General features: G+C 35.6%; 7 protein-coding genes and 1 pseudogene across 9 annotated transcripts; 6 read left to right on the top strand and 2 right to left on the bottom strand.

The window, feature by feature from the left end:
• The first annotated feature begins 121 nt into the window (after positions 1-121).
• On the top strand, positions 122-1,835 carry LOC110224496 (putative FBD-associated F-box protein At3g50710). Its single transcript, XM_021010594.1, has 3 exons — positions 122-1,033; positions 1,119-1,247; positions 1,358-1,835. Exons 1-3 carry the CDS (start codon positions 140-142, stop codon positions 1,571-1,573), a joined length of 1,239 nt encoding a protein of 412 aa, XP_020866253.1. The 5' UTR covers positions 122-139; the 3' UTR covers positions 1,574-1,835.
• Positions 1,836-2,025: 190 nt separating this feature from the next.
• On the top strand, positions 2,026-3,802 carry LOC9302224 (probable ADP,ATP carrier protein At5g56450). The gene has a single exon (XM_021010604.1). It carries the CDS (start codon positions 2,415-2,417, stop codon positions 3,402-3,404), a length of 990 nt encoding a protein of 329 aa, XP_020866263.1. The 5' UTR covers positions 2,026-2,414; the 3' UTR covers positions 3,405-3,802.
• Positions 3,803-5,233: 1,431 nt separating this feature from the next.
• Positions 5,234-6,793, top strand: LOC9302223 (putative FBD-associated F-box protein At5g56440). Its single transcript, XM_021016028.1, has 2 exons — positions 5,234-6,139; positions 6,221-6,793. Exons 1-2 carry the CDS (start codon positions 5,294-5,296, stop codon positions 6,665-6,667), a joined length of 1,293 nt encoding a protein of 430 aa, XP_020871687.1. The 5' UTR covers positions 5,234-5,293; the 3' UTR covers positions 6,668-6,793.
• A 2,657-nt stretch (positions 6,794-9,450) lies between these two features.
• LOC9300532 (putative FBD-associated F-box protein At5g56430) lies at positions 9,451-11,401 on the top strand. 2 transcript variants are annotated; one of them, XM_021015403.1, is made up of 4 exons: positions 9,451-9,532; positions 9,672-10,549; positions 10,633-10,761; positions 10,872-11,401. In XM_021015403.1, exons 2-4 carry the CDS (start codon positions 9,722-9,724, stop codon positions 11,163-11,165), a joined length of 1,251 nt encoding a protein of 416 aa, XP_020871062.1. In that variant the 5' UTR covers positions 9,451-9,532; positions 9,672-9,721; the 3' UTR covers positions 11,166-11,401. The 2 variants fall into 2 exon arrangements, with proteins under 2 accessions (XP_020871062.1, XP_020871061.1); XM_021015402.1 differs by lacking the exon at positions 9,451-9,532 and having other exon boundaries at positions 9,548-10,549.
• A 1,429-nt stretch (positions 11,402-12,830) lies between these two features.
• On the bottom strand, positions 12,831-13,946 carry LOC9302222 (annotated as a pseudogene).
• On the bottom strand, positions 13,940-16,436 carry LOC110228432 (putative F-box/FBD/LRR-repeat protein At5g52460). Its single transcript, XM_021025962.1, has 3 exons — positions 15,565-16,436; positions 15,343-15,477; positions 13,940-15,243 (listed from the first exon to the last, which is right to left on the bottom strand). The coding sequence occupies exons 1-3, from the start codon at positions 16,291-16,293 to the stop codon at positions 14,962-14,964; spliced, it is 1,146 nt and encodes a 381-aa protein (XP_020881621.1). The 5' UTR covers positions 16,294-16,436; the 3' UTR covers positions 13,940-14,961.
• A 2,019-nt stretch (positions 16,437-18,455) lies between these two features.
• LOC9300531 (F-box/FBD/LRR-repeat protein At5g56420) lies at positions 18,456-20,522 on the top strand. Of its 2 annotated transcripts, none has more exons than XM_002866101.2 (4): positions 18,456-18,551; positions 18,865-19,755; positions 19,849-19,983; positions 20,076-20,522. In XM_002866101.2, the coding sequence occupies exons 2-4, from the start codon at positions 18,901-18,903 to the stop codon at positions 20,355-20,357; spliced, it is 1,272 nt and encodes a 423-aa protein (XP_002866147.1). In that variant the 5' UTR covers positions 18,456-18,551; positions 18,865-18,900; the 3' UTR covers positions 20,358-20,522. The 2 variants fall into 2 exon arrangements, with proteins under 2 accessions (XP_002866147.1, XP_020871659.1); XM_021016000.1 differs by having other exon boundaries at positions 18,485-18,739.
• A 124-nt stretch (positions 20,523-20,646) lies between these two features.
• Positions 20,647-23,262, top strand: LOC110225855 (putative FBD-associated F-box protein At5g56410). The gene is made up of 3 exons (XM_021015999.1): positions 20,647-22,659; positions 22,741-22,881; positions 22,972-23,262. Exons 1-3 carry the CDS (start codon positions 21,757-21,759, stop codon positions 23,245-23,247), a joined length of 1,320 nt encoding a protein of 439 aa, XP_020871658.1. The 5' UTR covers positions 20,647-21,756; the 3' UTR covers positions 23,248-23,262.
• Positions 23,263-24,458: the final 1,196 nt, after the last annotated feature.

Here is a 24,458-nt window from a genome sequence, read left to right as displayed (position 1 = left end):
TTTAATTCCTTAAAAGCTGTACTCTTTGAATCCCGTAATCGTTGTGGTGTTCTTGTGGCTGATTTGGGAGTGTAATCAGATAATTCTTCGATTGAATCTGAAAGGTTTTGTATTTAAAGGGTTTGATTATTGTTTAGATATGGACATGATTAGTAATCTGTCGGATGATTTGCTCTTGAAGATTTTGTCGGAACTTCCTACCAAAGATGTGGTCGCCACGGCGGTTTTGTCAAAACGATGGAAGTTTCTTTGGATGATGGTTCATAAACTTGATTTTGATGATAATTTCAAGCGTTACCTCAATGAGGGTTTTGTTAATGATCCCCCTTCCAATTACGAAAGATTTCTTCAGTTTGTTGATAGGGTTATGGTGTTTCACAAGGCTCCGGTTATAGAAACTTTGAAGTTCAAAGTTGGTCTCTGGTGCAACACTGAAGATATGGCACATTGGATCAGAATTGGAATTGTTCGTTGTGTGCGTCAACTTGAAATTTCCCATTCTGTTGAATATTACGAGGAATATGATCAACACTCGATCATATTGCCAAGGAGTCTGTATATGTTTGCGAAGCTCGAGGTCTTGAAACTCACTAATACTATTGTTCTGGATGTTCCTACAGCTGTTTGTCTTCCTTCTCTGAAATCGTTACACCTTCTGTGCGTAGAGTACAAAACCGATGAATGTCATTGTAGGCTTTTGTCGGGTTGTCCTGTGCTTGAAGAGTTGGTTGTGGATAAAAGCAGAAACATCTCTCTGCCATGTTTCTATGTTGTAATGCCTTCCTTACAGAGATTATCTATCCGTGATACGTGGGTTGACGATTTTGCTTCAAAAGTTGTGATAAATGCTCCGTCTTTGAAGTACTTGAACATTGTAGATCCAGCTGGCAATGATATCTCGTGTTTGAGCGAGAATATGCCTAACATGGCTGAGGCAAATGTTAATGTTTCTCATGAAAGCCCTGATATGGTAATGAGATCTCTTACATCTGTCAAGCGACTGTCTCTATGTTTATCCTTATCCGCTTCAATGGTAATAAAAAACAATCTGTGTGTTTCTTATGATTCAAATTCTGTCATTACTCATGTGCTTATGTTTTTCGAGATTCTCAATGCAGCTTCAGCAACATATTGTGTTTTATCAGCTTGTTCATCTGGAGCTATGTGTAGATGCTCTAAAGTGGTGGGAACTATTTACTTGGATGCTCGAAAGTTCTCCAAAATTAAAAGTTCTCAAGCTCATCAAGGTACATTTACAGTAACTTTATGCATTCGGTTTCTCTATGCACTTGTCTTTTTGTCGTAAGTTCTACTTTTAAGGTCTAATACTCTATAATTTGTATTTTGTTTGAGTAAGGAACGCTTGTGCTGGTCCATGAACCCTATTGAAGGTCGTTGGGGACAACCGAGATCCGTTCCTGAATGCTTGTTGTCCCATCTCAATACTTTCGAGTGGAAGTATTACATAGGAGGAGAGGAAGAGAATAAACTGGTGGCGTACATCCTTAAGAACGCAAGACAGTTAAAGACTGCATCTTTCTCTGATTTCGAAGAGATTTCGATGAGTAAGTAAACATCCTGAAGAAAACGCCAACTAAGGAGGAGTTGGTTTCTCTGCCTAGGGGTTCAAGTTCATGTAAACTTATGTTCGATGAGAAGAGATTGTAATTATCTGTTCCAAGAGAACTAGTTAAACTACTAGGATATCGTCTGGAATTAGAGAGATCCAAGGAAAATGTAACAGAGTGATGATTACTTACTAGTATTCAAAATCTGGTGTTTTGTTTGAGTTTTGAACATCTAAACATATGTTTTAAAAGTAGATTTTGTTCTCATTTTTGTGAAACGATACTATATTCAAATGTTGGTTACATACTGAAATGAATGTAGCCAAATTTCAAAGACACGAGAACATTTTTGGATCAGAATTTTGGTAAAAGAGAGGATTTACTGATTTAGCGACGAAAAATTCTTTTTTTTTTTTCCTGATTATTTAAGTTTTATCTCTTGCAATTTTGGGCCGTAGACGTTGAGCCGAAGCCCAATATTTTGATGAATCTGAATTCTCCGGTCTAAGTTCTTCTATCTCGAAAGCTAACACCTTTATCTCGTTGTGGCTTGAGTTCGAATCCACGCAAGGAACCAAAGCATCTCCATCATCTCCAACAAAGATATCTCTGTCTTTCTTTTTGTGATTCTTAATCGTCGCTTGAGGTTTTGGTTTTCTCTTTATGGGAATTTCTAGGGTTTTCTTGATTTCCCCTGTTTCTTTGGAATCTACAAGTTGTTGTTGGCTTATGGGTTAATCGTTTCGTTCCCGCCGAGATAATGTCGGATTGAGCAATTCGAATCGAACCCATTTCCAGATTTGGTGTTTTTCGTTCAAAGATCGAGACTTTGTGTCTTCTTCGAAGATGTGCATTTCAAAAGAAGACGAAGATCCATCAAGAAATCGAAGGAATCATTCACCATTATCGCTTCCTCAAACTCTGAAACATTTCCAAAAAGATTTGCTTGCTGGTGCTGTAATGGGAGGTGTTGTTCACACGATCGTGGCACCAATTGAAAGAGCGAAGCTTTTATTGCAGACACAAGAGAGCAATATCGCAATCGTTGGAGACGATGGTCACGCAGGGAAGAGAAGGTTTAAAGGAATGTTTGATTTTATCTTCCGTACTGTTAGAGAAGAAGGTGTTTTATCTTTATGGAGAGGCAATGGAAGCAGTGTGCTTCGTTATTATCCTTCAGTTGCTCTCAATTTCTCTCTTAAGGATCTATATAGAAGCATTCTTAGAAACAGTAGCTCTCAAGAGAATCATATCTTCTCTGGTGCATTAGCTAATTTCATGGCTGGTTCTGCAGCTGGTTGTACTGCTTTGATTGTTGTTTATCCGCTAGATATCGCACACACTCGATTAGCTGCTGACATTGGGAAGCCTGAAGCTCGTCAGTTTAGAGGAATCCATCATTTCTTGTCGACGATTCATAAGAAAGATGGGGTTAGAGGAATCTATAGAGGCTTACCTGCGTCTCTACATGGCGTGATTATTCACCGTGGCTTGTACTTTGGAGGGTTTGATACGGTTAAGGAGATTTTCTCAGAGGATACTAAACCAGAGTTGGCACTGTGGAAGAGATGGGTTTTGGCGCAAGCTGTGACTACATCTGCTGGATTGGCTTCTTACCCGTTGGATACAGTTCGTAGACGGATAATGATGCAATCCGGAATGGAGCATCCAATGTACCGTAGCACATTGGATTGTTGGAAGAAGATATATAGGAGTGAAGGGTTGGCTTCTTTTTACCGTGGAGCACTCTCTAATATGTTTAGGAGCACGGGTTCGGCTGCTATCTTGGTTTTTTATGATGAAGTGAAGAGGTTCTTGAATTGGGGAGGGATCTAAGATTAAAAAGCTGAGAGGTAAGCTTTGTCAATCCAAATTAGAGACAGAAGAAGAATGATTATTCATTTTGTTACTACACCTTAACAAGGAGACATATGTAGAGAGAAAGCTTTTAGGTGATAATATTCGTTTTACCGTATTCGGTTTTGAGGATTTGGCTGGAACACTATGCATCTTGATTCTTTTCTTCTTGTTATAGACTTTGTGTGTATGAGGGAAGAAAAAGAAGGAATCCATTTTGTAAATAAAAGACATGGATTGGTCTAAGCCCAAATATTGCATTCGTTTTTGATAATTTTTGTCATCAATCTGAGTTTTCATTATGTATTAAGATTACAAAGGTTCGAACGTTGATTTACTCTTGTTCTGTGGATACAAGAAAGTGGGTCTGTCCAAGACATAGTACGGTGGTTTAGCCTTATAACACAGATAATGTGGAATTTAAACTCGGTTCTTGCAACCGTTCTGCTGTTCTTGCGAGTCAGAAACTAGTAAGACAACTCTTAGCCTCTTAACAATCTTTCTAATATTCAGAGGATGCATCAAGAAAACAGTAGTAAGATCTCCTTTGTTTTTAATGCAATGAGTTTATGGGATCTCTTAGTGACACTGCTTGTAATGTTTTGCTGTGCTGAAGCGCTTGGAAGTTGCCTCCTGCCAAGCTCTCTGAGTTTACTTAATGTTTTTCCTCTTCGACCACACAACGGAGTACTCTCTCTCTTTCTCATTTTCTTGGTGATCTCTCTGTTTCACTTTAAAGTTGGTTGATTTATGATACGTGTTTGTTATGTAAAGGGCGTGCCTTAAACGAATGCTGCACATAAGAAATCAACTTTATGTTTTAGAATTCATCCGCGATGATGAATCAGTGACACCAAGCTAAATACTTTGCCAATTACTAACGTCTGAAAGTCGCAAAGATTCGATATATTTCCTATTTTGCCAATATTTTCTGAGTATCTGAAACGAATCACTTTGTTTAGAACTTCTATGCTTTTTGTTGGAGAGAAAAACTAAAGAGCTTGAAAGCACTTGATCATGTCAAAAGAGTGTGAAACTGACCTGAGTTCGTTGACTAAAACAGAGTAACTAACTTTAGGCTTTTTCTCATTATGCTTAGAGAGTAAAGAGTAAAATTTTGGTTTTTTCAGTGATAATTATAAAATGATAAAACATTATAAATATAACGTCCTTGTTAAACCTCTTTTCCAGATGTTTCTTACGCTGTCAGCTCAAAGATGGTGGCATCATTTTGGTTGAAAAATGGACATATTTTGGCAGTGCTGGCCCTAGATACTTAAAGGGTTGGAAAAGAGGAGTTTGTTGGTGATGCGAGTCGCAGTGGAACTTGGAATCTTCTGGCTGGAAGATCAGATCAAGCTGTAACTTACATATTGTTTTGACCTCTGTCACTTCCGTCCCAATAATTTACATTGTTCTGAAACTCCTTTGGAAGGAACGTAACTGAAGGATTTTCAATACTATCTCTGACAGCTCTCAACCACTCCATCGACCATACTGTGCGAAATCTACTTCTCTCGCAACCTCCCTAGGATCCGCGTCCGTATCCATCACTCTTTTGTCGCTCTTATTAATAAGGTTAAATCTTAACACTAAAAAAAAAAAAATGTGCCAGTTAGTCTGAAACAAATAAGCCTTTCTTTTCCCTTTTTTAGATTTTAACTTTCTTCTTTTCTGACGAAACAAAAGGAAATAATAAGCTTTATACGTATAAAGGATATTTAGGGTTTCACTTTGAAGGCGACGAAGTTTAATTAGGTCAAACATTTCTCTTTTTTCCCAGGCTTACTGTTTCCCAGCATCGGCAACAAAATCAACAGAGACTAAGATCGAAGCTTTTGAGAAATTTTAAAAGGGGTTCGGTTTAAATGGATAGGATAAGTCTGTTGTCGGATGACTTGCTCTTGAAGATACTTTCTATGGTTCAAACGAAAGATACCGTGACCACAAGTCTTTTGTCAAAACGTTGGTGTTCACTTTGGAAACATGTCCCCAAGGTAACTTATATGGATTTAAATTATCCAAACACTGAGTTCTGGAGACCTTCACGTTTTGTTGACAAGTTTTTGCTACTAAACAAGGCTCCTGTCTTAGAAGGTATGACACTCACACTTGGTCGAACTTGCCGTCCTACAGATATTCAAACATGGATAAGTTTTGCAATTTCTCGTGGTGTGCGCAATCTTTATATTTACCGATATAGACCTGGTTCAGGGCTCATTCGGTTACCTAGGAGTCTATACACATGTGAAACCCTTGTGAAATTATTCCTAGAAGGAGACTTCATTATGGATTATGCTCCTTTGACAAATAGTTTCCGTTCACTCAAGGTTTCTACCCTTTTTCTTGTGAATTTCTCAAGCAATGAAATCGTTGATAGATTCTTTTCTGGTTGCCTTGTCCTTGAAGACCTGATAGTGGTTCGAGGCAACAACGACAACGTGAAGATTTTCACAATCTCAGTTCCTTCACTGCAGAGATTAACGGTCATAGACGGTTCCTCTCAAGTTCCCGGAGATGATGTTGGGTTTGTTATCAAGGCTCCTTCTTTAAAGTCGTTAACGATTGCTAACAAGTTTAGTTGCTGCTATTCATTAGTGAGTATGCCCTACCTCGTGAAGGCCTATATCAAGCTTCAACATGGTGATTCTAAGAATTTTAAGGGATTGCTTAACTCAGCTAAACACGTTTCCTTATGTTTGCAACCACCAATGGTAATATCTATGTGCTTTTGTGATAACATATTCTCTTTGTCATTACAAAATAGTTCCACTCACTTATGATGCCACTTGCAGGATTCATGTCCTATAGGCATCTTCAATCAGCTAGTGTCTCTAAATCTTTGTACGTGCTCTTTAGATTGGTGTCGTCTTATACTCAGACATGCACCTAAACTCCGAGTTCTCAGATTCGAGCTAAAAGAAGTTAGGTTGTTTCCAAAACAAAATCCTCCACTCCAGAGATGTTGCATCAGTTCTGTAGATGTCCAAGCTCAGTTGGAGCAGCTGAGTTCTGTTCCTCAATGTTTGATTTCGAGTCTTGAAACTGTTGAGTGGATTGGTTACAAAGGAACACAAGCAGAGAAAAAAGTGGTGATGTATTTACTAGAGAACTCACCACAGCTAAAGACAATGGCTATTAGATCCTTGAAATCGACCAAAGATAGTGAGAAACTCAAGATGCTGCAAGAGCTGTCGTCTACGCAGAGGAGCTCAACCAAATGTCGGCTTTCGTTCACCTGAAGTTCCCCGGCGAATCTCAGTTATATATTGAAACAGTCGTTTACATTCTTGGAGCATCATTAGTAGTTATGTTGTTTTGATAACTTTACAAGTTTTGACAAACTTTGAAGGGAAGGGCTACTTACAATCAAGACACTGTTCTTTTTTACGTGTGCCCAAAGTTATTGACGTCATTGTAATCATAAGACCGCAGATTTTGTTTTCAGAATTGCGATGAATACTTTTTTTTTAAATATTTTAAAGTTTGACCCAACCGAAAATAGTGTTCCACTGTATATAATTACAAAACTATTCTTAAAATTATGTGTTTAATATCCTTACCAAAAAAAAAATTATGTGTTTAATATGTTGAATATATAGATCTTAATGCTGATGATTATTTCAATATTGTCTGCATTATAAAATAAAACAATGAAATGTGTTTATTGATAAAGTGATTAAATATAGAACCTGTTCTAAAAATCCCCGCCTAGCCCCGATTACTCCCCGCTTAATCGCTAGGCCCACCCTATCCGCCTTGATTAATGACTAATTCCCTAAAAAATCAGTAACCTGATTATTCTCTGCCTAATCCGATTACTTCCCGCCTAATCCGATTATTTTCCGCCTAATCTTATATACCCCGATTATTTTTTAGATTTTATTTTTGTTATTCAATCATTTGAATGGAGAGTTTGTGATGTTTTACAATAACTTGTGTTCAAATTTGAATAAAAATCATAAATTTGTAATAAAAATCATAAATTTGTAATAAAAATCATAAATTTTTACAATATTGGATTAATATATTTTAAAAATATTAAAATTTTAAAAATATTAAAATAACCCTAAAATTAATCCCCGATTTTAATCCGATTTTCCGATTAATCGCTAGGCCCATGCCGAGCGCCCGACTAGCGCCTAGCGATTTTTCAAACAAGGGATATAAATGTATTAATAAACAAATGAATTGAGAAATATTAACTTCGTTTTATCTTCTTAGTCTAATATATTAGAAATTTAATTTAATTTGGGTACAAGGATTTAAGAAAAATCTCTTATAATCTAATTCCATAGATAGATAATAAAAGATTGAAAATGAAAAAAAATCTCACTAACTTTAGAAGATATGTATATCGTTTTCTTAAAGATATGTAATTACCGAAAACTATTTTCTAATGTCATAGTATCATATAATAAAATATACATTAAAGATTTTGTAAACATACAATTTATATTATTTGTTAAAGAATATTCAGCATTTGTTTTATTGTTAAAGAATATTCAGCATTTGACTGAGTATAACTAGGTCGTAGTTGATTTGTTCAGAAGGTAAAAACTTTCTCGTTGATTCTCAATTTTTTTTGTCCGTATGGTTTGATTTGAAACAAGTGCGTTGTCGTAATTGCTAGGGTTTGCTATTGGCTTCTCTGCTTGAGAATTGTTACGGGCATAAGAAAAGCAACAAAATCTACTGAGACAAACTTTTGAGATTTCGAAGGGTTCGTTTACAATGGATAGGATCAGTTTTTTGCCAGATGATGTATCCAACCAAAGTTGTTGTATCCACAAACCTTTTGTCCAGGCGGTGGCGTTATCTTTGGAAACATGTGCCTAAGCTTGAGTATCTTGATCCATCTCCTGACACTGAGCACTGGAGAACTTCGCGTTTTGTTGACAGGTTTTTCCTACTACACAAAGCTCTTGTCTTGGAAACTCTGCATCTCACTCTTAGTCGAAATTGTCCTTCTATAGATATTGAAACATGGATTAGTGTTGCGATTTCTCGTGGCGTGCGTAATCTTCACATATTTCAACATATACCTGGTTCAGGGCCCATACGGTTGCCTAGGAGCCTGTATACAGTCAACGCCAGTCAAACTGGTCAATACCGGATTCCGGCAAAAATATATTGGAAAAAAATGTTTGTGGTGTTGGCGACATGACTACATATAGTTCGTATATGTGGGCATGCGATACATATAGTTTGTGTAGTTAGAGATACATTTTTAAACTTTGCATGTGTGGCCATGTTTTCGCGGATACTTCATGTAGCCAGCCATCTTTTTTCCTATTATTTTCTTGTCAATATTTTGTTTTTGCTATATAGTGGAACAATTGGCAATTTTCTATACACATTTTCTTTTTAGAAATCTATTAGTGGCGCAACGTACAAACCGGATAGAAGGAATCAACCAAGGAACTCGAGAGAATCCACGTTTGGGACCATTTTCCCGTGAGATGAACTTAATCAAATCTACACAAGGCTTCTTGTTTTATGAACTTGATAAAATAAACAAAAGGAAAGAAACAAATCTCAATTTTATTAATAAATTCAACAACTGAACACAATCTTATTATAATAAATTTCAAAATCCAAATAAAATCATTAAAAAAACAATAGATTTTTTCTTAAAAAAAATATATCTGGAAGTTATAAATGTATTTGAAAATTATCCAAAAATCTTGTATTTGAAAATTATCCAAAAATCTTGATACATTAACTAGAGAGATTATACAAAAATTTATGGGGAATGTTTTTTAAATATCTACTGATATTTGTTGTTACATGATTTTTTTCCTTTTATTATAGTGTAAACTTAAAATTATTTCTAACTAGTTCTTAACAAATCTGCATAAAGTTTCTATACATTAAAATGCAAATATATGAAATCTATATATAATTATATAAAATATTTAAATAAAAAATATTGCATCACTAATGTCCTTTTTTATAAGATTTTCCAGATCACACATATAAGTTTTTCATTAATACTGTTTTTACCAATAAAGATGCAAAATAGCTACATATATACAACCTTTATGATTAGGGTTTCGACCCAAACAGAGGAGCGTTCTTGGCAGTAACAGAGAAATAACAAAAAGGTTAGTGTACCTTTCTCTTGAACTATTTTTTCTTTCTAGGTGATCGTAATATCAATGCGAAACATGATACTTGTGATTAGGGTTCTTTGATTTTTCTTATTCTGATTTCAATGTCTATGTCTTTTCGAGGTTCTCCTAGGTTTTCTCGGTCTTTCAAATTCCAATAGAAGAACCAAAGGTTGTTTCAACATGGTAAATATAAGTGATTTGTCTAACGATTTGCTGGTTAAGATTTTGTTATTAATTCCTTCAAAAGTTGCTGTGTCTACAAGTCTTTTGTCCAAACGATGGGGTTCTGTTTGGAAATTGATTCCGAAGCTTGATTATGACGATACATATAGTGCTTCAGCATCAGAGTTTATCGGAAAGTTTTTGCAACTAAACAATGCTCCAATTCTAGAATCTTTGTATCTCAGACTTAAGCGAGATTATGCACCTGAAGATTATGAAACATGGGTTAATGTTGCGGTTACTCGCAAAGTGCCTGATATTGAGCTTCTTCGTTACTGTATTCATTTCATACCATTGCCTATGAGCTTATACACACATGAAACCCTTGTGGTTTTACGTCTCATGAAAGTGACCATTGACGATGTTCCTTCGACAACTTGTTTCCGGTCCCTCAAGACTTTGTCTCTTCTAGATGTGTTCTTCACAAGCGATAAAACCGTTGAGAGGCTTTTGTCTTGTTTCCCTATTCTTGAAACATTGGTTGTGGACCGATGGGGCGGCGAAAATGTGAAGACTTTCGCAATTTGTGTGCCATCGTTGCAGAGCTTAAAGATCCGCTACAGAGTAGGGGGTTATCACGATCCAAAAAATGATCATGGATTTGTCATCAATGCTCCTTCTTTAAAGTATTTAGATATTGTTGATCATTTTAGTGGGTTTTATTCTTTAGTGAATATGCCCGAGCAATTGGATGCAGAAATCCACGTTAGACATTGTGATTCTGAGACGCTTCTAGGATATCTTACCTCGTCTAAAAAACTTTCCTTATGTTTAAAACCACAAATGGTAAAGCCTCTCTGTTTCTCTTTTGTTTAAGATTCTTTTGCATTTATATTTAGTTTCGGCTAATGATGCTGTCACTTTTGCAGGGTTCATATCCGGAAGGCGACTTTGATCAGCTTGTGTCTCTTGACCTATGTGTTATGTGCTCCTTAGATTGGTTGAATCTTATCCTAAGCCGTTCACCTAAACTCCGAGCTCTCAGACTCTACCAATCAGTACGTTTTTTGATCCCAACCTAGATGATGTTGTTGCATCTTCAGTATATATATAGTCTTGGTGTATATTAATTAATTGCAACTCTTTTTCATGTTATTTTTGATCTCAGAGAGAGAGAGGCGGGAGCTGCCGGAATTCTAGAAATGTCCGTACCAAGTGGGAGCAACCGAGTTCTGTTCCTGAATGCTTACTTGTGAGTCTCAAAACTGTTGAGTGGATTTTGTACAAAGGGACACAAGAAGAGAAGGATGTGGTAAAGTATTTGTTAGAGAATGGAAACTTCATAAAAACTATGAGTATTGGATTCTCATCAGTAATCACGTTGGAAGAGAGAAACAAAATACAGTTGGAGTTTGAGTCTATGCCAAGGAGTTCTAGAAGATGTCAGCTTTCATTCACTTAAGTTTTTTGGCATCTCAAAGCTATAAGATTTTTAATGTTTTGATTTATTTGAACATGTTTTTTTTTTCCTCTTTAAGTCTTCAAACTTCTTTCTTCTGATTTGTCTCAAAGCTTGTAGTTTTACTCCAAATTAGTGACTATACATTGAGAGCCAAGATTTGAGCAGCATTAGTGTTACTGTTTGATACTTTTGTGAATTCGTTTTTTTCTCATCACAATTTCCCAATCTTATGATCACTTCTCTTGTCTCTCAAAGTTTTTTACATTTGGATGTCATCAATGTAAGTGTAAATAGTGATGTTTTTGTTAATAGCTATGCTATAGATTATACGGAGCAATTTTAAACGAGATTGCTTTGAAATCTTCCTCACATTACGATGAGGGTATTCCAAAGGTTACGATAAATGTTCCTTCTTTGAAGTACTTAACCATTGATGATCGGGGGAATGATTTTGATGTCATTGATAACTTGTCTCAAGTTGTTTGATGTCATTGGGATAGCAATCTTCCACAGCCTTTGTGATATCTGTAAGCTAACATGATATCGCGGATGCTTCGATCTATCTGGTGGAATGGGGACGCACTAGAGCTAGCGTTCTTGTTGTGAATCCTCTCACTTTATCAAGTTATATATTTGAAAAAGATAATTGGATGTTCAGTTTTGGACTCAAGTAATTCAAGTAGAGTAAAAAATATAAAGGATAAAATGTTGCTTTGAAGTATCTCTGACCTAATTAGCGTTTCAATTGTTCTCTAAACTTCTTATGATACTGTAATTGCGTGAACCGAAGAGAGTCAATCCAATAAGCATATATAGCTGAAACAGAGGAGATGCCTTGTTTACCTTGCTAAACAAGTCATCTCACAAATAATATAGAGATTCATTGTATGAAAAGTTTTATAAGTTGTGACTTTGATAAATGGTTGGTACGAGAAAAGAGAAGCCTAAACTCTGCATTCGTGTTTTAACCGCTTGATACATAGTCTCTGTTAGTCAGAAATAGAGGATTAGAGGAACTTACTTAGGTACAGCGAAGTAAGTATTTAGGCCTTTCTCCATTCACCTCATATACCCTCTAGCCAATGGAGTCGATAAAAGGAATATTAGAGACCATTTCAGTATATTTTTACAGTTTGAAAAGATGCCGGAGCTGGTCAAGGCGAATGTCGAGAATGTTTGTGATCAACCTGACTACCTGAGAGTTAAATAGCAAACGCTGATCTAAAGACGTCGAAATTCTCCTCAAAATCTACTGAGAAACATCATATGTTCAAGAAGTTATAATCTGTGCTCATATGTTCAACTGCTACATGTCAGACTGAAATTATCTACGAAGGTGTCAAGAGGCAACATATTTTTGGATTGGACTGTGTAATGAAAACACTAGTAGCTCTCTAAATAATTCGAACTTTAAAATTTTTTTTTTTAAAACAGAGTAGTGTAGTCCAGAAATCTTTAAGTCTGAAGCTGCAAAAATACTGAAACAAGCCTAGTTCTGGCTAGATGGCGTAGAATGAGAAAATGCTCCGACATTGCAAGGTTTATTTATTTTTTTTTATTTTTTTTTTTGAATGTAATGTTAAATTATATTAAAAAAAAAATAAACGTTTGTACAACAAGTGCAACCGTTTTTGAAAATTTGAAGCTGAAAACATATGCATGAACTTAAACATAGATCACATAGGCCTTTGTGATATCCAAACTTAAATCAGGGTTCCTCCGAACGAATGTTTTGTATCCATTGGAATTTACGATCTCTTCCATGTGCTTGACGATAAAACTTATTGCATATTCCATCAAGATTTTGTCTTGAAGGGATACTGGATAGCTCAAGGATATCGAGAACATTGCTCACACTAATAGAAAATATTAACTGATTTCTGCAAACATCTTGGAGATATTCTATGTCATACTTGTCAGCAGCAAGATAGAGAGCTCGATTGTGTATGTTGGCGAAACTCAGGACCCCGCTATAGAAGAACTCAAGTAGAGTCTTTAGTTCTTCATAACTCAAGTCAGGAATGGTAATTGATTTCTCTATTGAAGTTTTGAATTCATCAGAGGCCAACATGTAGCTAAACACTTTCGACTTCACTGCCTGTGGGGTAAACAACAAAACTTAGTTAAAATTCCATTGACTCTATAACAAAACTTAATATATGAGGTTTCTGTCATAAGCATTTGCTATAAGCTACATATGAACTTCACATAAATTCGGAGTTACACATAAATACGATAGAGAAATCAAGATCTAAAGTGTGCATTATGCTAACCCGACCAATCAAGTTGACCATTATTTATATCAGTTAGGAGTAATATACTACGTAAGTTAATGAGAGAGTTATTCATAGGAATTTCAAGAGAGTGAACTTTACCAACTAATGACAATATATCAATGCTTATGACAAAACATATAAGCAACGAGACCAAACAAGACGTATAATTGGGTTTATCGGTTCTTAAACCCGCAATCTAACAAAGTCGATTGTGAAGTAAAAATCCATAGACAGATTATTCATCAAGTTTAGAGATGTTACCAAAATAGCTCTGTGAGCGGGAATTTTAGGCCCATCACCACCAGGTTTAAGAATAATATCAGTGTATATTCCTTTTTCAAAGGCCGTAACAAAATCACCAAGAAAACCCACTCTATACAATTTCCTTTTTCTGCTATCTGCCATTGCTTTTTGTCCTACACGCCAATAAGAAACAGACATATCATTGTAACATACTACTCTGGTTTCAACGGAAGCTATACTGTTGTGAAACATACGTTTAAAATAGGAAAGAGTGACTTATATCTTTAACCAATCATACATATACAGATTCAAAATCCTACATATTGAAACCCTAAAAAAATAAGGAAACCATAAAAATTATGTTGCCAAACCGTTCTTATCCCATTTAATGGAAGTTAAATTGGTGATGCAAGGATCTGTTCCAGAAATTCGTAATTAACTCTCAAACATTGAAATTTTCCATAAATTAAGCATATCAGAGGCTGGGCGATCAAACCTTTTTCACATAGAAATACACAAAGATATAGCCTAATTTTTAGGGAAAGAAAAAAGAGAGAAGAAGAGTAATAAGATCAAGAATCTGGAGGAAGACTACTCTCACCTTGACACAGCCACAGAAAGAGGCGAGAAACGTTGTTGAAAGTCTCCTTATATCAATTTTAGTATTTATATATATCACATAATTATCATAAAGAGATAATTGCTTGACCAATAAATATTTATTATATCAAAACTGACCTTTACTTTTTTTTTTTTTGTTTCCTTTCTAACCTTTTAATTACCTCATTTGATATATTAACCTGCAGGTTAACATTATAATATCCTTATAGTATTGGGTAAATAAGTGTATCTTGAACATCTAGAGCTGTAAAAATGTTCAAAGGAGTGGCGAAATCTACTTATATGTATAACTTAAAAAGGTGCTCCAAGACTTTGAGTTCTCAAGCTTAAGTTGATATGTAGTATTTCTTTCTAATTTTGTGTTTTTCAGTTTCTCTCCTGTCTAGGGCTAACACACATATGTGGTGCATATAAGTTTCATTTGTATCCAATACATTGACCCAATGGAACGTTGGAACCAGCCGAGTTCTGTTCATGAATGTTTATCATCGCATATCGAGATTTTGGAGTGGAGACAGTACATAGGCACAAACCCAAAAAACACAAGTGGTAAAGTACATCATAGCAAACACAGATCATTTCAAATGGCGAAATTATCCTTAAAATCCACACAGAAATTAAATATCATATGCAAAGAGGCGATTTTTTTTTTTTTTTTATTCAAAGAGAAGCTTAGATTTTGTTGAAACTCTAAACATAGATTTTAACTCCTTTACTATCTTCTCTTTCTCTTCATGGTTGAATTCTGATCTCAATGTGATTTTCGCTTTGATTAAACACTTCGAGTTTGCAAGGATGTATCTCACGAGTTCTTCCTCATCTTTGCTTCCTCCGTATTCTATCCACTCAAAGATCGCTAGATGGAACGACAAGCATCTAGGAACATAACTAGATTGGTGCCATGACAATGGGATATACCCAGGTAGAAATCCTTTTTCCTGGATCCAAGGACATCAAATTCAAGAAGTAGAATTAAGGACCAGTTTATACATATGTGGGTTGCCATAAGGATATTGACTTATTGTATTGTTACTTACAGGATGGATATGGAGCATCCCAAGATTAGGAGAGTCGTTAAGAATTATTTGAAGTAGATCTATCCAGAGATGGTATCTTGGATCTAGTATAATCTGTATAAGTCGAGAGAAGGTAATGCCACTAAAATTCACAGCCTACAGTGACAAAGTTGAAGGACTAAGATAAATATAATGAACAAGAAAGAGTGAGAAGGATATAAAGTTAGAGATAGAAATTGATACCATTGGATCTTTCAAACGCAGACTGAGAGACCTGACCAAGGGCATAGAACTCATAAACTTGTCATCAGCGTTACAAAGAACAAAAATATGCGGCCTAGAAAAGTGAGTCAAATTCCTCTTCAATAAAACGTCTTCCCCACAATCACTTATGTTCACGAGCACACGATAAAGAAATGAGCAACTTGATAAAAGCCTGACGAGACAATCTACCGTTTTGTAGACCACATAAACAAGGCGCAATATTTTGAGAGACGGGAGGCAAACCGAGGAAGGAACATCCACGAGAATCTTGCCCGAGAGAGTCAATACCACAAGCGATTTACATGTGTAAATGCTCTTAGGCAAGCTGATAGATTCTGCGGTCCAGAGAAGCTCAACCTCTAGCTCGCGCACAAAGCGATCAACTGCCTTTGAAACCCATTTTCCAACATCTACAGTAATAGGACATTTTTCACCTAGTCGGATACGCAAAGTTTCTAATACAGGTGCCTTGTGAACTTCCATTGACTTGTTAATAAAACCGCAAAGGCTTTCGCATTCATCACCAGTGTCTATGTACTCGAGTTTAGGCACCATTGTCCATATAAAACGCAATCGTTTTGACAGAAACATGGTGGCAACTGCATCTTTGGTCTTGACAAGCAACAAAATCTGAATGAGCAAGTCGTCCGGCAGGGCACTGATCCTGTCTCTGGAAACAACACAACTTTCGGCTTCTAATGACGACATAGGGCTAAGAATTCGTAATTAAGATTATAGAAATAGACGAGCATAAGAAATGTAGACGAGGAGGCGTCGAGGCGATGGACGAACCCTAATAATCCAAAACCCTAGACCATTTTGTTATTAAGAAATTTTCACATATCCAAGCAATAAAAGATTTTACGTTCTTATGAGGGTGAAAGTGGTTTATATATATATATATATATATACACATTTTAGATAACCAAAAACAAAAAGTGAAGCTGATACTGATCGAGATAAGATAAAACCAATCTAAGAAAAACTGAACTCAACCAAAACCAGAATCCTATAAACTGATGTATATAGATTTTATTTTACATCCGTTATTATTTTTCTAAACCGGAAAAGCCTGAACCGTCCCCGTATAAAAGAACGAATGAATGAAGTTTGCTTCTCGTAAAAAAAACCCAAAGATTCATCGACTCCTGTCTTGTTTTTTTTTTGGTAGGGTCGACTCCTGTCTTGTTGGCCACATATAAAGGAGACTTAGAGCAGAACGTAACAAAAAGGTGTAAAAGTCGAGAATATCACTACTAGAAACAGAGGAGCTTAACAAAAACTACAAGAAGATAAATAGAGACTGGTCAAGTTCCTATTCACAGCATGTTACTTATGTGTTTTTTGTTCCACTTAAACTCATAGTGACATAATGATTCCTTGAGAAGCTTAGAAAATGATTAACTAAGCAAAGTTCTTCCTTATTTCAAGCTCATTGGATTTTCTCAGGAGACAGGACAGAGAATTATTGTGAACACAGGAACTACCAAATAAAATACAAAAACTGTAAGCTTATAGTATGTGCCGGTGTCTCAAAAACAGTAAACTTATAGTAAGACTGCATGTGTGACAGACAACACATTCCTAAACAACAAATTCTTGCATTCTTGTTTTTATTGATTTTATGAGAATTGAGTTATACTTGCAAAGCCTTGGAACTCAAATAACAAAATGACTGAAAATATGATTTTAAAAAAAAGAAAGAGTAGTCAAAAGTTTAAAATCTCCATTCTATTTCAGTGGAGAAGACAAGCTGAAACGATATTTTTTTCTTTTGAACACAAAGTGTTTTGCATGTGTAAAGACTCTCAGGCAACTTGGTAAGTGTTCTTGATCTAAGTAGCTTGAGCTCTAGAACACGCACATGGCGATCAACTGCGTTTGCAATCCACTTTTTAGCATCAACCGGTCGAGAATGGATACGCAAGGTTTCTAAAACAGGTGCCTTGTGAAGTTTCATTGACATGTTAATAAACCTACAAATACCTCCGATTTCATCATCAGTGTATTTGTACTCAAGTTTAGGCACCATTGTCCAGACAATACGCCATCGTTTTGACACAATCATGGTTGCCACTGACAAGCGACAAAATATGGACCGCAATGCGATGTTGTATCAAGTAAGAATTGAACTCATGAAAGAGTGAAATTACGCCATGGCCTTGAAACACCACCACCCGACCGCATAAACTATTATGCTCAATTTAACTATAACGTCCATTTGATCTGCATGTTAAATCCATATGATCTTGAAACTCAAGAGGACTATGTTCTTGTAGTCGTAGATGTTACTTTTCAAGTTTCAGGGTTTTAATGTGTTGCATTCTTCATTATATCTTTCATCTTTGGATAATATACTAGCTAATTTGAACCGAACAAAAAACAATGTGAATCAATTTATTTCATAACAAAAATCAGACTGATTTACTATTTCAATAACCAAATCATATATATTTAATAAATTTTAATTACATTGTGAAATAAATCATATATATTTAATAAATTCTACTTACTCTACATTTTTTTTTTTAATTTAGTAATCTTGCTCCTTTTTTTGGATTAATTTTGGTTTGGTAGTCTTGCTTCTAAAAATCGTTCCAAAAATCAAACCGGTCTTTAATTGAACCGAAACCAACATAATTGAACACCACTGGAAAACCTACAAATTTCGTCAATTTTAATTACAATGGTTTTATAATGTTAGTTACATTGTATAATGAATCATATATATATTATAAATTCTAACTATACATTTTTCAATTTAGTAATCTTCCTCTCTTTTTTTTTTTTTTTTTTTTATTAATTTTGGTTTGGTAGAAGATCGTTCCAAAATCATACCGGCCTTTAATTGAACCGAAACCAACATAATTGAAATACCGAGTTCTCTTTACTTCTTCTCGCACAACTTCACAGACAGAGAAAACCTACAAATTTCGTCACGGAAGCAACAATTTGGCTATAAAATCGTAAGTTTCTGCTAAATTCTTCATGGGTTTTCAAGCAATCCTTGTTATCCACCAGATTTCTCATCATAGCTAGGTGAATTGATTTAAACCCAAAAGCGCACGAACCAGTTTCTTTGCGATTCTGACTCAAATCAGTTCAAGAATCGTTCTTTTCTCTATCGCTGGACTTGTCTAGACTGTATCATAGGGTTAGTTTTGTGGGTTTCTTCTTCCTACGGATTCAATGTTTGCTTATGGTTGTGTTCTTTAGTTCTTGATATAATTAAGCTACCCAGAACTTTAACTTTGTTTCGTATTCTCATTTGTTTTGCAGGAACCAGAGCCATTTGTGACAAATTGTGTAATCTAAATGGTTAGTTATAGGGATAGGCTTAGTCAGTTACCAGATGATTTCCTCTTACAGATATTATCATGGCTTCCAACGAAAGATGTTATGGTGACGAGTCTTTTGTCAAAACGATGGCGGTTTCTTTGGACATTAGTCCCTAGGCTCAATTATGATCTAAGGCTTCATGATAATACATATCCAAGGTTTTCACAGTTTGTTGATAGGTCTTTGTTACTACACAAGGCTCCGACTTTGGAGAGTTTGAATATCAGTATTGGTTCGCTATGTTATACCGCAGAGAAAGATGTTGGGGTATGGGTTAGAATTGGGGTAGACCGCTTTGTGCGTGAGCTGAATATCAGTTATTGTTCTGGTGAAGAGCCTATTAGATTGCCTAAGTGCTTGTTTACTTGTACAACGCTTGCGGTTCTGAAACTCGAAAACATAAGTCTTGTTGATGCTTCTTGTTATGTTTGCTTCCAATCCGTCAAGACATTGCACCTTCTAGATGTGAAGTACTTAGATGACCAGTCACTTCCTCGGATTATATCCAGCTGTTCTAGTCTTGAAGATTTGGTTGTGCAAAGATGCCCTGGTGACAACGTTAAAGTCGTTTCTATTACTGCTCCATGTTTAAAGACTCTATCTTTGCATAAATCGTCACAAGCTTTTGAGGGAGATGATGATGGGTTCTTGATAGATGCCCCTAGATTGAAGCGCGTAGACATTGAAGACTATTGGGGTGGCTTTTGTTATATTGAGAATATGCCTGAGGTGGTAGAGGCAAATGTCGATGTTATTTACAAAAATACTGAGAAACTTCTGGGATCTCTTACCTCTGTCAAGCGCCTTGCGCTATGTCTGATCACTTCAGATGTAATCTCTCTTTTTATTACCTGAAGTCCTGAACCAAAAATAATGTCGGTTTCTTGTGATTTGATTTGATTTACTTGATGTTCTTAAATGCAGGCTGCTTATCCCACTGGTACCGTTTTCTCTCAGCTTGTCCATCTGGAACTATGCACATGTGCGCCACGATGGTGGGATTTACTTACCAGACTGTTTGAAGATTCACCTAAACTAAGAGTTCTTAAACTCCGCCAGGTACATATTTCTGTTAATTTCACCTTCGGTTTCAGTTTTGATTGTACAGAGCATTGAAGTTCTTATAGCTCTTTATCAAATTTTGATCTCAGAAACATATTCGACGTGCCCCTAGTCCCCGGGCTTGTTGGAAGCAACCTGTTTCTCTTCCCAAGTGTTTGTTATTTCACCTTGAGACGTTCAAGTGGGAACTATACGAAGGATCACAAAAGCAGAAAGAAGTAGCGACATTTATCTTAAAACACGCTATTCGATTGAAGACAGCTATTATCTCTCCAAAGCCCACCAGTACTCTGCTAGAGAAACATGAGATGCTCAAGGAGTTGTCATCCTCGCCGCGTGGTTCCAGTACATGCGAGCTCTTGTTCGACTGAAAAAAAGGAAGAAGAAATGAACTTAACTTGTCCTGAAATATCTGTTTAGTAAACATCTTGTGGATTGTTGTCTCTATTGATCTAAAAGTTAGAACCTCATCTGCATTTGGTTTATCCTCATGTGTTTCTTATATTAATATAGAACAAGAGCACATTAAATGACAATAATCCTCTCAAAGTTGTTCAGGACATTCCTTGAGTGTTCCAATCTAATCCCTAGAACCTCTGTAATCATTATGTGTACATATTTGTACTCACAGAAACAGTTAAAAAAAAACAAGCTTTATCATCTATATAAGCAGAGGACAAATCCACTATTGGCATTGATTTGTAACAGGTCTACTGAGAACTAGTTCGTTTCTGCTCCACTTCCGTAGTTTGGATTCCACACTGATTTCTCATTTTGTGCTGAGCTTATATATAAACATACGTATAATCTCTTAATCTGATAGAAATGAGCTAGAATTTGGATCTAGTCACGTCGGGAGAATTCAAGCTTTTTTCCATGGGTTCTGTTTCGTTCCTCTGTTACTACTTTGTTGCTCTGCTTTTACGTTTCTACTAGTTGCCAATGGAGGTTTCTTTGGAAGAGGGGGCCAAAAACATGAGTTCAATGACATCAATTCTGAATTTGCCAATACATGGGTAAAACATGAGTTCAATGACATCAATTCTAGATGCAAGAAGAGGCTACGGCGTTTCATTAAAAGGAATTTGCCAATTCATGGGAATCTGGTCTTAGAAAGCTTGCATCTCAAGTTTAGTACTTTTCCATTTCAACATGAAGATATCGAATCGATTGGAATTGTAGTTTCTCGGCGTACGTGAGCTGAATATTGTTTATTCACCTGGTTCGGGCTATCCTAACACATTTTCAAGAAATCAAGAAGATTGTATACTTGCAAATTGCTTGTTTCCTTGAAACTATTACAAGATTCTCGTGGATGCTCCTTCTTTGAATATTTCAAAGTTATTGATTACGATCTCGTGGATAATACTGCATATATTCCTAATTTATCCATACGAGATATTATATAAATATGTATACTAAGAATTTATAATTTGTTAAAACAATAACTTTCTTAACCGACAACTTTACTTACTTTTTTTTTTTTAGTTTAGGTATTATAGTATTTGTATTCACTAGTAAGGATAATTCAATAAATTTGCTTGGAAAAAAGATTAGTTTTCAAAAACAATATAATGTATATTTCTCCAATTCCAAAATCCACTTTTTTTATTTACATATAAAGAGACTTATATCCGATTCCTTGATTTACCTTCTTAGGGTTTTGACAAATTGAAGATTTTCTAGGGTTTGTTCTATTTCTCTGTTTTTATTATTCCCTGCCTCTACATTTCATTGTTACTATTCTTCTGACTGGGTAAGAGAAAAGATATGGACAAGATCACTTGGTTTTCTGATGATGAATTGCTCGTGAAGATCTTATCGTTTCTTCCAACAAAAGTTGCTGTAAGCACGAGTATTTTATCGAAGCAATGGAAGTTTCTTTGGATGCGGGTGCCAAAACTTGAGTACGATGACATAAGCTTATATAATCGAAATATGCTCTCAAGGGAGGGTGACAGTATAACCGATTCTTTACTGTTGGCAAAAAGCCTGCGGATGCTGCTTTTTATTGACAAGAATCTTCCATTACATTCCTCTCCGGTCATAGAGAGCTTGTGTCTCACGTTTTACACTACACTATTTCAACCTGAAGATATCAAATTGTGGGTTGAAATTGCAGTTTCTCGTTGTGCTCAGGAGCTAAGCGTTAATTTTTATCCTTTCAAGGGAAAACGTAATGCATTACTACCGAGTAGCTTGTATACTTGCAAATCACTTGTGACATTGAAACTAAGAAACAACATTCTCGTTGATGTTCCTCATGTTTTTTGCCTCCCCTCCTTGAAAACTTTGCACCTTCAACATGTGATATACGCAGATGAAGAATCTCTTCAACGGCTTTTATCTAATTGCTCTGTTTTGGAAGATCTAGTTGTGGAACGATCTCCATTCGACAATGTGAGAAAGTTCGCTGTTATCATCCCCTCATTGCTTAGTTTATCCTTTGAGATTTCAGATCTATGTTCTTCTGAAGGGTATGTGATAGATACTCCTTCTTTGAAGTATTTCAAAGCTACAGATATCAGTACACGTTCCTCATGTTTGACTGTGAATATGCCTAAGCTGGAGGAGGCAGATATCATCACTGCTGGTCACAATATCAAGAAGCTTCTCAAATGTGTCACTTCTGTCAAGCGACTTTCATTGCTTATACAAAACAACATGACAGAGGTAATTTGAATCCGTTGATAGTCTTCAATTCTTCAATCTCATCACTATATCTCTTAAATTACTAAAACCGTCTTTGTACAGGTTGTCACTGGTGTATATGGTGATGATATTGTCTTTGATGAGCTTAAGGATCTGAAGTTTAGTATCTATAACGCATATTGGTCCAAGTTACTATACTGGTTGCTCAAAGCTTCTCCCAAACTACGAAACTTGAAGTTCAAGGTAAGTTTCTTCGATAGAAAATTACTAATTTTGTTCAAATTCAATGTAATATAATGTGCCCTTTCATCTAACTCTTATTTTTAATCCAAGGAACAATTTTCACGTGATGGTATGGATAGACTGGGTTGCTGGAATCAACTGACTAGTGTTCCTCAATGTTTGTGGTCGAGTCTCCAAACTTTCAAGTGGTTAGGTAACCATGATTCCATAGAAGGGAAAGCTCTGGCGACATATATTTTGAGAAAGTCTTGCCGGTTAAAGACTGCAACAATTTCGATCGGACAAGGACAAAACAAGCTTGAGATGGAGAGGGAGGTGAAATGTTGTTTCCGTGGTTCACCCACATGCAACCTCGTATTCAGTTGAGGATTCGAATCATTAGGTTTGAAAGAGATATATATATATATATATAAGACTGTAACAATCTTGCAAATGACATCTTAGGATTTGATCTATTAAAGTTTAAAAAAGATTTAAGAAGATCTGAATTATATTTACCAAAAAGGAACCGTATGTTTTACAAGAGCTTGGCGAAAGCTAGTGGTTTCACTCAAAACTAAGAATCTCTTCGATTGCTTCTATGCTATTGCCCTGTTCTGGAAGATCTGACTAGTGAACGAGATGAGAATGACAATATGAGAGCGTTACTTGTTTCCCGTCCTTGCGGTGTAGATTTTCTTCTGATGAGTATGTGATAGTTACCCCTTCTTTAAAGTACTTCAAAATTGAGGATGAAAGAGAGGGTTTCTCCTATCTGATTGGGCATATGCCAAAGCTAGAAGTGGCATATAATGATGTTCAGCAAGATCTCGAGAACCTCCTCAAATCGATCACATCACTGGAACGACTTTCATTAGACATATAATTGAACTGTAATGAAGAGGTATCATTTTCCGTTTATCAACTTTAAGTTTTCAATCGTATTATATTACTTAGTACACTAAAATATATTATGTTGTCACATGTGTAGTATGTGTATTTATGCTTGTCTTCAATCAACATCTGGATCTATGGATATGCGACTATTATTGGTTGAAGTTACTTGTCCTGTTGCTTAACGGTTCTCCTAAACTTGCGAATCCTCAATCTCTACGTCTATGCAAGTTTATTCGTTGGCTCTTTTTTGGTCTAAAAGCCTGTATGGTGTAGTCTTAACAGTCTCCTTTATATCTAAGAATCTACATATACATTTTTATAGTACTTTTTTGCTTTAATTCTTTTGGATCCGGGTTTAACCCGGGTTTTAGTCTATTCGGATCTTGGATTAGCAATTTAAGGGATGTTGTCTTAATTTCAAACTAATAAATGAAGCCATGTTGTCTTAATATCTTTCATATTAATGACCCTAATAAATAGCCGATTTTAATGGAAAATCGTTTTCATATTTATGCTCATAATAAATGTCCAGATTTTAACAATATAACGTATTTATTTTTTTAACAGTATATATATATATATATATTATGTTAATAAATTTGTTTAATATTCTAATAAATAAGCTATGTCATCTTTCTTTTACAATAATAGATTAAATATAGGCAATTGCCCATTTAAATTGGCATAAATTTAAAATCAAA

The sequence above is a fragment of the Arabidopsis lyrata genome (assembly GCF_000004255.2).
Source record: "Arabidopsis lyrata subsp. lyrata unplaced genomic scaffold ARALYscaffold_8, whole genome shotgun sequence".
In the NCBI taxonomy this organism is placed as follows: domain Eukaryota; kingdom Viridiplantae; phylum Streptophyta; class Magnoliopsida; order Brassicales; family Brassicaceae; genus Arabidopsis; species Arabidopsis lyrata.
The sequence above is the reverse complement of the archived record's forward strand: the minus strand, read 5'-3'. Positions and strand labels throughout refer to the sequence as shown.

Coding starts and splice junctions, on each gene's coding strand:
- LOC110224496 (XM_021010594.1), top strand. CDS start 140: ATGGACATGATTAGTAATCTGTCGGATGATTTGCTCTTGAAGATTTTG. Junction 1,034..1,118: donor TATCCTTATCCGCTTCAATG/GTAATAAAAAAC, acceptor TTCTCAATGCAG/CTTCAGCAACATATTGTGTT. Junction 1,248..1,357: donor AAGTTCTCAAGCTCATCAAG/GTACATTTACAG, acceptor TGTTTGAGTAAG/GAACGCTTGTGCTGGTCCAT.
- LOC9302224 (XM_021010604.1), top strand. CDS start 2,415: ATGTGCATTTCAAAAGAAGACGAAGATCCATCAAGAAATCGAAGGAAT.
- LOC9302223 (XM_021016028.1), top strand. CDS start 5,294: ATGGATAGGATAAGTCTGTTGTCGGATGACTTGCTCTTGAAGATACTT. Junction 6,140..6,220: donor TATGTTTGCAACCACCAATG/GTAATATCTATG, acceptor TGCCACTTGCAG/GATTCATGTCCTATAGGCAT.
- LOC9300532 (XM_021015403.1), top strand. CDS start 9,722: ATGGTAAATATAAGTGATTTGTCTAACGATTTGCTGGTTAAGATTTTG. Junction 10,550..10,632: donor TATGTTTAAAACCACAAATG/GTAAAGCCTCTC, acceptor TCACTTTTGCAG/GGTTCATATCCGGAAGGCGA. Junction 10,762..10,871: donor CTCTCAGACTCTACCAATCA/GTACGTTTTTTG, acceptor TTTTGATCTCAG/AGAGAGAGAGGCGGGAGCTG.
- LOC110228432 (XM_021025962.1), bottom strand. CDS start 16,293: ATGTCGTCATTAGAAGCCGAAAGTTGTGTTGTTTCCAGAGACAGGATC. Junction 15,478..15,564: donor TGCGTTTGAAAGATCCAATG/GTATCAATTTCT, acceptor TTGTCACTGTAG/GCTGTGAATTTTAGTGGCAT. Junction 15,244..15,342: donor GGATGCTCCATATCCATCCT/GTAAGTAACAAT, acceptor CCTTGGATCCAG/GAAAAAGGATTTCTACCTGG.
- LOC9300531 (XM_002866101.2), top strand. CDS start 18,901: ATGGTTAGTTATAGGGATAGGCTTAGTCAGTTACCAGATGATTTCCTC. Junction 19,756..19,848: donor TATGTCTGATCACTTCAGAT/GTAATCTCTCTT, acceptor TCTTAAATGCAG/GCTGCTTATCCCACTGGTAC. Junction 19,984..20,075: donor GAGTTCTTAAACTCCGCCAG/GTACATATTTCT, acceptor TTTTGATCTCAG/AAACATATTCGACGTGCCCC.
- LOC110225855 (XM_021015999.1), top strand. CDS start 21,757: ATGGACAAGATCACTTGGTTTTCTGATGATGAATTGCTCGTGAAGATC. Junction 22,660..22,740: donor TACAAAACAACATGACAGAG/GTAATTTGAATC, acceptor GTCTTTGTACAG/GTTGTCACTGGTGTATATGG. Junction 22,882..22,971: donor TACGAAACTTGAAGTTCAAG/GTAAGTTTCTTC, acceptor TTTTAATCCAAG/GAACAATTTTCACGTGATGG.